The sequence below is a fragment of the Physeter macrocephalus genome, chromosome 4 (genome assembly GCF_002837175.3).
Source record: "Physeter macrocephalus isolate SW-GA chromosome 4, ASM283717v5, whole genome shotgun sequence".
NCBI lineage: Eukaryota > Metazoa > Chordata > Mammalia > Artiodactyla > Physeteridae > Physeter > Physeter macrocephalus.
The window spans coordinates 66,398,378-66,407,912 of record NC_041217.1 but is presented as its reverse complement, the minus strand read 5'-3'; the positions used below and the strand labels follow the sequence as shown (position 1 = coordinate 66,407,912).

The window sequence follows — 9,535 nt, the reverse complement described above, 5'->3', positions numbered from 1 at the left end:
CTTAGGCTGATTACAGATGTAGCTAATCTATTTTCCCTCAGCTAGTTTTCTGTGTTGCCAGGTGTATAACTGTCTGTCTTCCAGCTACTCCTCCGGCACATCCCTGTGTGAACGTGGCAACAGAGAAAGCAACTTCTGCAAATCCCTGGCTGGAAACGATGGATCCTGCCCACTCCCTTTTGGAAACAGTGAGGATCAGATTTTAGACCATGTATGAAATAATATTTCTAATCCAAAGGAGGAATTGCATTGAGAGTCAGCCCCAAAGTAAGCCCATGAACTCCTGCTAGCCCCTTTCCTTCCAGGAGGCAAGTTCCCTTGACATTGTTCTTACAGACTGAATAAACCCCATGTTTTGTAGCATTGTAAACTTATTTTTTCCTTTTCTGGACATTCATAACCTCAGACATCTGTAGAGCACTGAGCAAGTTTATATTTTCTGTATGTCTACTTTGCAGGAGGATTTTTCTGCCTGTTCACTTTGCATTGTTGCGTCAGCCCTTTCTTCCTTATCTCTTCCAGAGGCTGCAGAGGCAGAAGGAGGCTGAGAGGAGATGGTATTACAGAGCTGCCATCTGATTGGCTGGTCGGTCTTGGCTGGGCTATAAATGAGACCCCTACAGGCTTGGGAGGGAGAAGCTCAGAGGATTCTGACAGTATCTTTACCGGAGAAAAGGCAAAGTGCTCTCAGAACAGAAGCCACAGCTCTTCCTGCTGCATTTCTTTCCTAACGTGAATCCCACACTACACAAGATGTGCAAAGGACTTGCAGGTCTGCCGGCTTCTTGCTTGAGGAGGTAAGATTATTTTCAGCCACTAAACCAGCTAGTGTTAAACTTTCAGATAGACTTTTTAAGTTATTTGCATATCCTACTTACTAACCTGGTTCTTTGGAATTAGAAACAATGTGGTGAGGAAAGCATCAGCCTCCTAGCTTTCCTTCAAGACTAGCTAGAAATTGTGACTTGGGAAGTGTTCACTCCAAATTTTGGCATCCCATATGTTGCTTTCTATGACCTCGGTCTTGAGGACTGTTCTGATCTTCTGACCAAGCTAGTTCTAATTAAGAAGTGATATGAGGTTTTTGGACTATATACAGTGGTCTGTAATGTCTCTAACTGTGTTACTGTTATTTGAATATGACTGAGGTACGTAGAATCATGGGTCTGGGCTTTCTGATTGTATACTAGATCTCATTTGGGGGAGGATACCTCAGAATGAAGTTTGGCTACATCACCAGAAAGGCACTATGCTGTCTGTGTGATGCTGCAGTATCTTTCACTCTGTGTCCTTATAAGCAAATGCTACAATAAAATAAGAGTTTCAAAACTAGATCTCCCTTATCTCTCTGCCCCTACCTCTAGTTCTTGAAATGCCATACGTGATTGGTGGTTGAGAAGTATTGATCATAACAAATCAGCTAAGGGCTCTGTGGATGATCTCATCTTAAAGACATTGTTTTGTCAATGTACTGTCTCTTGATTAAAAAAAAAAACTTAAAGATATGTAGCTACTCATATGTCTTTGCCTTTTTAAAAAAGGTATAAATAAATGCTTTCATAGAATGCTCATATATTATTTAGTTGAAAAAATACAAAACTAGTGCATATTCCATTACTTAATCCTATAAAGTAAAAAGTCAATTTGTACATGTACCACCCCCTCTCTTGTTCCTCTGCAAACTTTAAATTTGCAGGTGAAGTCACCTTAAATTTCAATTCAGAATTATCTCAGAAAGCACAGTCTTTTGTGTAATCCTAAGGAGTTTACCTCCTGTCATTCAGGAGTATGAAAAAATAATCTGTTTTTTTTTTCATTCTTTCATGGCTACTTTAAAATGAATCAGGAGGGTCTGACAGAGAGTACTTATGAAAACAGTGGCCCTGACCTCCACCATTAATTTCCTGAACTGAATGGAGCAAATCAATCCAAGCTTCAGTTAACTCATCTATAAAATTAATCGTACAAAATACAGGAGTGTCAGGAGAAGGTTATGCTCTGGTAAATATTTTAGGAGACAGGTGAGTAATTGCTCTAGAGCTTTGCCTTCCAGGAGCTAAGAGGGTAACCTGGGGAGGTAAACTCTATATCAGCAGGATCAACTGCTCTTCCCTTTCCTCACTGGTGAATGAACTGTGAATCATCTTGTCCAGCACCTTCATTCTCACATTGGTGCCTGAGGCTACAGAGGGAACGTGAAATGCTCAAGGTCACATAGGTGGTGGGTGGCAGAGCACAGATCAAATCTAGGTTTCTTACTTCAGAGGTCAGTGGAGTCATCTTGATTTTTATTTCTATGGTTGTATTGTGTAATTAGGACAAGTGTAATGTACTTGCTAAGAATACTTTCAAGTCTTCATGAAAAGATTCTACGTTGGTCAATAACTGTCAGATCTCAGCTGGACCTGGCATATGGAAACATGAGATGATTTCTATTTTGACCCAATCACAATATACTTACATTATCACCTTAGAATCACTGCAGGCTTCATGATTAGATCTTGCTATCATTAAGGAAGATTTTGTATCCCGTGACCACTTGGGGAAATAGAGGAGGGAGAACAGTCTTGTGAGGGAAAGAAGATACTGTTTTAGGGGCAGCACAAGAATATAATGGATTTTAAACTTTCTGGAGAAATGCACATAGATAAGGCATTATTATATCAGTAGCCATCCTAAAATGTCCTTTTATCCTTGTGGCTTCATTTTCCTCCCTCTAAACAAGAACAACTAATCATTCATTTAGTCTTTCATTTCCTTCAAAACAACATTTCTCTTTTAAAACTATGTCTCAGCTTTTATAAGAAAAGAGATCCAAACAAAAGAATAAATAACAAAAAGTGAGGAGGTTGAGATCAAAGCTTATTAAAAGGTCCTCCTTTTTGAGTAAGTCACGTGCCCTACTGTACCCTAGCTACCTATTAAACAGTGGCCATAAGCTGGAAGCTCTGCTCCAATTAAACAATCACGAGCTTCAATGATGACTCTTGCTTGCTTCTCCTTATTATTGTTTTTAAGCCTCAAATGTCCTTTATAGTGTAAATATCCTTATAGTGTAGATGTTAAAAAGGAAAGTAGTAGCAACAGCAGGAAAGCTTGCTTTCTTTAGAAGCAAACCTGCAGGAGCTCAGGTTTCAGCCTGAACATTTGTGTTTACCCCCTCATTTTCCACTCCTCTCTGCTGGAGCTGCACAACTCCATAATGTGACTTGCTCACCACATCCAGGCTGGAATTGAACAAACCTTTACTTCCTCAGGTTCTTCTCCATTGCTCTGCTAGCAATGAGGCAGATGGAAGTAGCAACTACCCTCCAGAAGGTGGCGCACAACAAGCAAGTGCTATATTTCACCGTTCCCTACTTGCTCTCCAATACCTAAAACTTACTCAGAGAATAGTCAAGTTTTGAATGTGTTTCTGCTGAAGATACCTAAGTGTTCCTTTGGTCAAAATGACAGGTTTACAGAAGCGGCTCCTCAGGTAGACTGAAGGGTCAGAATTCAGTTACTGATGAAGGAGGCTGTGCTCCAGGTTTTGCAGTAAGTCATAGGCAGAAGCAGAATCTCTTTTTCCTGAGAGTTCATGCCAGCTTCAACTCCTATATCCGAAATAAACTACCCCTGCCCCTTTACTAGTGATGAGCCCTTTGAACTGTACCATTAGGATATCTTCTAAAGAGAGCTGAGTATCGTTAATCTTTTTTTTTTTTTTTTTTTTTTTTTTTTTGCCCTCTTCTGTGCAGTGCAAAAGATATGAAACATCGGCTCGGTTTCCTGCTGCAGAAGTCTGATTCCTGTGAACATAATTCTTCCCACAGCAAGAGGGACAAAGTGGTGATTTGTCAGAGGTAAGAGAAAAGGACTTGGCAAAGAGCCACTGTGTATTAACTATCTGATGACAGAGATGTTCTGTAAGGAGAAAAGGAAGTTATATCCCTAGTTAACCTAGATTTGAATCACGATGGCCTCCATTTCCATGGAGATCATGCTTGCATTAGAAATTTCCATACATCTAGTGGAAAGACGGCCCTATTCAACGACAGGTCTCAGCGTAATGATGGAAAATAAAATCTCTGGGTTTTATTCAGGATCTTAAATGTTTTGCCCCCATTTTGTATCCTAGCATTCAGGTTATTCTTTCTCTGTAATGTTTCTAGGGTGAGCCAAGAGGAAGTAAAAAAATGGGCTGAATCACTGGAAAACCTGATTAATCATGAATGTAAGTATGACAGCTTCTCCCCCAACCTCCACTCCCTGGGATGAAGATAAAGCACACTGGATAGACAAGTTATCTCATATTATGCCTAATCTCATAGGAATTACAGAAAGCCATGGATTTCTTCTGCATTTCAGACTCAAGAAAATCAGTCTGCTTAAAATTTCACCATATCCTAGAGCTTTGTGATATACAATAGAAAGCTCATGCACAATCCATGTGGAAAACCATCTCTTTCATCACATAGAAAAAGGGTAGAGGAAAACCCCCAAATATTGAGATTTCTTGCAGAATCGACCTCAGTTTCTCTTTCCCAAACTCACTTTGGCAATTGAGGGCGGAATAGGCATTTCAGAAACATAATACTTTCTTGAAAAAGACTTCAAACATCTGACCTCCAGTGACCTCCCAAAAGGAGGAAATAGGGCACTGTTTGAACTGATGCCTTGTTCCCTCAAGCACCCCAGCTTTATCTGCAATACAGTGCCCACCAGGGCAGTCACTGTGATGACAGCTGTGGTTCTTTCTCCTCTGTCACAGGTGGACTGGCAGCTTTCAAAGCTTTCTTGAAGTCTGAATACAGTGAGGAGAACATTGACTTCTGGATCAGCTGTGAAGAGTACAAGAAAATCAAATCACCCTCTAAACTAAGTCCCAAAGCCAGAAAGATCTATAATGAATTCATCTCAGTCCAGGCAACAAAAGAGGTAGGTCTGCAAGGCAAAGAACTGTCTGCATCCTAGTGAAATTTTCTAGACATTCAATGGCATGGATCCTTAGATGACGTGAGTTAAAGGTACAACAGTGAAGCAGGTTATAACAATCTTGACAACCCCAAATAAATAAGTTAAGTAAAAAGCTCTTTCATCCAGATGACTCAGATGATCTCCCGTCATGAATTTTTTTGGAGGAATATCCCAAGTTTGTGAGAAATCATTGAAGTTATTGCCCTACCCACCCTGAAGCAGATGAACATTTTATGTTCTCTCACATGTGCCAGGGTGGAGCCAAATGTCCTTTTTTTCACTTATGGGGTACAGAGAGTGCACACTTAGTACAAAGCATGCAGCCTCCCATCGTTACGGGGTAAAATGTCTAATGAAGCCTTGGACTCTGCCCCTTAGGTAAACCTGGACTCTTGTACCAGGGAGGAGACAAGTCGTAACATGCTGGAGCCTACGATAACCTGCTTTGATGAGGCTCAGAAGAAGATTTTCAACCTGATGGAAAAGGATTCATACCGCCGCTTCCTTAAGTCCCGATTCTATCTTGATTTGGCCAACCTTTCCAGCTGTGGGTCAGAGAAGCAGAAAGGAGCCAAGAGTTCTACAGACTGTCTTTCCCTGGTGCCCCAGTGTGCCTAATTCTTGCTCAGTGGTGGAGGCTGAAATGCCAAGACTCTATGCCTGGAAAACCTGAGGCCAAATATTGATTTGTATTAAGCATCAGTGCTTTCTTCACATTGTAGCCTAGTGTTCATGCTGCTGGCTATGCGTGAGTCACTCTCATACAAAAACTAGATTTTGTTTTGGTGTTTTGGTGTTCATCAGGGCAGGACCTCATTCCAGTCCAATTTTCCCAAATTTCTTTTAGGGTGCCATGTGAGCAAGTATCCAAATAATGGCCTTGTGGGTCTGGATTTTCTCTCCTGCCAACAGTGTGACCTCAGGTTTGTTGGTTGGTGGTTGGGACACTTCATGTGACATCCACAGGCACATGTGTTCTGTTAACCAGCACTTTCTCCAAATTCGAGATTTTTAGATGAGGTTGATCTATTTTATGTACATATGTGTGTGCAAGTGTGTGAGTCTGTGTGTGTGTGTGTATATATATATATACATGTATATATGTACATAACACACATTCTGTATATATGTATGTATATATACATACATATATATTTTTGCAAGAATGGCAAGAAAGACCCTAGGTGCTCATAACTAGAGTGTGTGTACATACATACATGCGTGTTCTGATCCCCAGTCTTTCACTCTGCAACTGAACAGGGCAAACTAAACCAGCTGCCCTGCAAGCTAAGAAAGGAATGCTAACCTGTGGAATGTTGATTCTGTAAAACTCCATGAGTCTTGATGGAGAAACATCCCAGGGATTTCATGCTTAGTTTAACCACCGACAGCCTCCAAGTTGGACAGTATTCTAAGGAGCAAACATAAAGAATCTTATGCCTGCCTGACACAGGGCTGTCTTTAGCTAGTTATCCCTAATGGCACTATTGAGTCCCCAAGCTGCTGGCCTCCCCTTCCTTGCTTGGGTGCTTGGTGCATAATAGTGGCAGCTGGATTGGTATGGAGTTGGAGATGAGGTGCTTGAACAGAATGAAGAAATTTAGGTAGGGCCTCGCCAGCTCTACCTACTATAAGATGCTGGCTGAGTAAGGGCACAGGATTTAAAGGTTAATATTCTTATCCCCTACTCTTTTTTCCTCTCTTGATTAAGGTGCTCTTCTCATTTTGTTTTTCCCTGAGAACTTTAGCGGTCAGATGAGGCTCCTTAGTTCACTGTGGTTGTTTGTTTCCCCATAATGGCTCTAGGCTATTTGCCTATTCCTTATAAACCAGCATCAGGGGAGAGATTCTATTTTATAAGGGGGGAACATGTTTTTACAAACTGAAAAGCCCTCATAAGTTTCTCTTTTGAAGGAAGAATCTGGTTCATTCCATCCCAAACATCAGGACTAACAGAGACTGAAGGCATTTCTTTCTAGGCTCTGAGATGAAATGAGAGAGAAAAGGAAAAAAAAAAAAAAAAAAGGAAAAAGGGATACCAATTTTTAGAACTACTGTTTAGAACTTTTCTCAAGGCACATGAAATACTTGAAAATGTCTCCTTTATGTTATTTATGATGTTTTGTACAATGTTTTTATTACTGTATCGTTTTATAAATGGAGGTGCAGGATATCACCTGAATTATTAATGAATGGCCAGGAAGTAATTTTCTTCTCATTCTTTTAAAACTACTGCCTTTGAAGTGCACACACATGCATACCTGAACACTGAAAGGATTTTTCCAGTATAAATTACATGCATGGGCACCTTTGTGGCTTTTTATTCAATAGACTGGGCTGCAAAATGAAGACACCGGAGTGTGTGTATGCAAATCTCATTGTATTAAATGTATAGGTTTCCTCAATTGTACCCTTTTTGTCTCTCTGGCAGTCTTGCTTTCAGTGTCCCCAGAGTTCCTCATCAGCACCCCTTTCTGTTATATGCAGTTCCACACTTTGTCTCTAGTTAACTCCAGGATCCAAACGTGGTAACTCTATTGGTCTTGCCCTATTAGAACTGTCATGACTTTCAGATTGTATCTGTACTCACAGACTGCTGTCTCACCAATAGGTCTGGAAAGTCATTCTGGATGAGAAGTAAATTATTTTATGTAATACTTTTCTCAAGTGTGTTTTTCCATTGTATTTCCCCCTTATTTCATCACTATTTGGCATGCTGAGCTTACCTGCTTGTGGTCCATGGACAGAATACTCCTTCCATATGCATGCCTATTTTTATCATCATGTGCTTTAAAGGCCTCAGAGCAAATGCTTCCAGTGAAACACACGCATCTTAATAATAAGGGTCAATAAATGCTTCATAAAAAACTATCTGCTTGTAAACACATTAATCATCCACAGAGACATGTTATGAGAAATAGAAGGGTGTGGAGTGATTATAGAAAATGACTCAGACCCAGTTTTTATCTCTCCCATGGCAGCTCTGGGAAAGAAAGCAGAAAAATAATATTGTATATTCTTTTGGTGTCTGTCACTGCTCTGCCTGCCTTTAGTCACAGAACCAAGGCAGTCTTCGGAGACTTTGCTGAACAGATTTGGTGGGTTACTTGCAGGTCCTTAGTAAGTTTTCAAGGGATAGGGTTCACCTTCCAGAGCAGTGCTTCTTCTACTTCCAATTACCTGCCTGAGTGAGAGAAGATGGGGGCAGTAGGGGACTGAGGAGGAGGAAGGGAGATACAGATGGCGGAGAGATAGATCCCTGCCAAAACTTCGCAGAATCCTTTTTCCTTTTGCAAATTCTTTTCCCTAGAAAAGATGTCATAGAACATTCACAGTCACAGTCATGGGTACTATGTCTATTATGTCACGAGACTCCCACTTCTGTCATGTTTACAATGTGTTAGGAACAGAGTGTCTTAAACTATTTTGAGGAACAGATCCTCTTAAGGATCTGATGAAAACTATGGACCATTTCCTGAGAAAAATACACAAAGAAATCCAAATTCTTCATAAATATTTAAAAGAAACTCTTACAACTCCACCTCAAAATGCACAAAACTATCATCTCTCTCACACACTGTAGATGTGTCAGACTCTCACAGAGAGTGTGTTGTTGCAGCTCATACAACTCAACATCCGAAAAACAAACAACCCAGTTAAATAATGGGCAGAGGAGCTAAACAGACATTTTTCCAAAGAAGACATACAGATGGCCAACAGACCGATGAAAAGATGCTCTACATCACTCGTGATCATGGAGATGCAAATCAAAACCATGAGATATCACCTCTCACCTGTCAAAATGGCTATTAACAAAAAGATAACAAATAACAAGTGTTAGTGAGGATGTGGAGAAAAGGGAACCCTCGTGCACTGCAGGTGGGAATGCAAATTGGTGCAGCCAAAATGGAAAACAGTATGGAGGTTCCTCAAAGAATTAAAAATAGAACTACCATACAATCCAGCAATTCCACTTCTGGTTATTTTTCTAAAGAAAAAAACCCCATTAATTCAAAAATATGTATGAACCCCTATGTTCATTGTAGCATTATTAACAATAGCCAAATATGGAAGCAACCTAAGTGCCCATTAATAAATGGATGGATAAAGAAGATGTGGTATATAAATAAACAATGGAATATTACTCAGCCATAAAAAAGAATGAAATCTTGACACTTACAACAACGTGGATGGACCTAGAGGGTACTACGTTAAGTGAAATACGTCAGACAGAAAAATACAATTTCACTTATATGTAGAATCTAAAAAATAAAACAAATGAACAAATATAACAAAACAGAAACAGAGCCATAGTTGCAGAGAACAAACAGGTGGTTGTCAGAGGAGAGGGTTGTGGGGAATTGAGTGAAATAGGTGAGGGAAATTAAGAGGTACCAACTTCCAGTTACAAAGTAAATGAGTAATGAGTCAGTCATGGGGATGAAATGTACAGTGTGGGGAATATAGTCTAGAATAATGTAACATATTTGTATGGTGACAAAGGTGGTCAAAAGGTACAAACTTTCCTTTATAGGATAAATAAGTACCAGAGACATAATGTACAACATGATTAATA

The 9,535-nt window shown here is 40.1% G+C and overlaps 1 protein-coding gene across 2 annotated transcripts; it reads left to right on the top strand.

Annotated features, from left to right (window-relative positions):
- Nucleotides 1-632: 632 nt before the first annotated feature.
- RGS4 (regulator of G protein signaling 4) lies at nt 633-7,617 on the top strand. Of its 2 annotated transcripts, XM_024116845.3 has the most exons (6): nt 639-797; nt 1,847-2,021; nt 3,741-3,845; nt 4,155-4,216; nt 4,754-4,920; nt 5,338-7,617. In XM_024116845.3, the coding sequence occupies exons 3-6, from the start codon at nt 3,751-3,753 to the stop codon at nt 5,575-5,577; spliced, it is 564 nt and encodes a 187-aa protein (XP_023972613.1). In that variant the 5' UTR covers nt 639-797; nt 1,847-2,021; nt 3,741-3,750; the 3' UTR covers nt 5,578-7,617. The 2 variants fall into 2 exon arrangements, with proteins under 2 accessions (XP_023972612.1, XP_023972613.1); XM_024116844.3 differs by lacking the exon at nt 1,847-2,021 and having other exon boundaries at nt 633-797.
- Nucleotides 7,618-9,535: the final 1,918 nt, after the last annotated feature.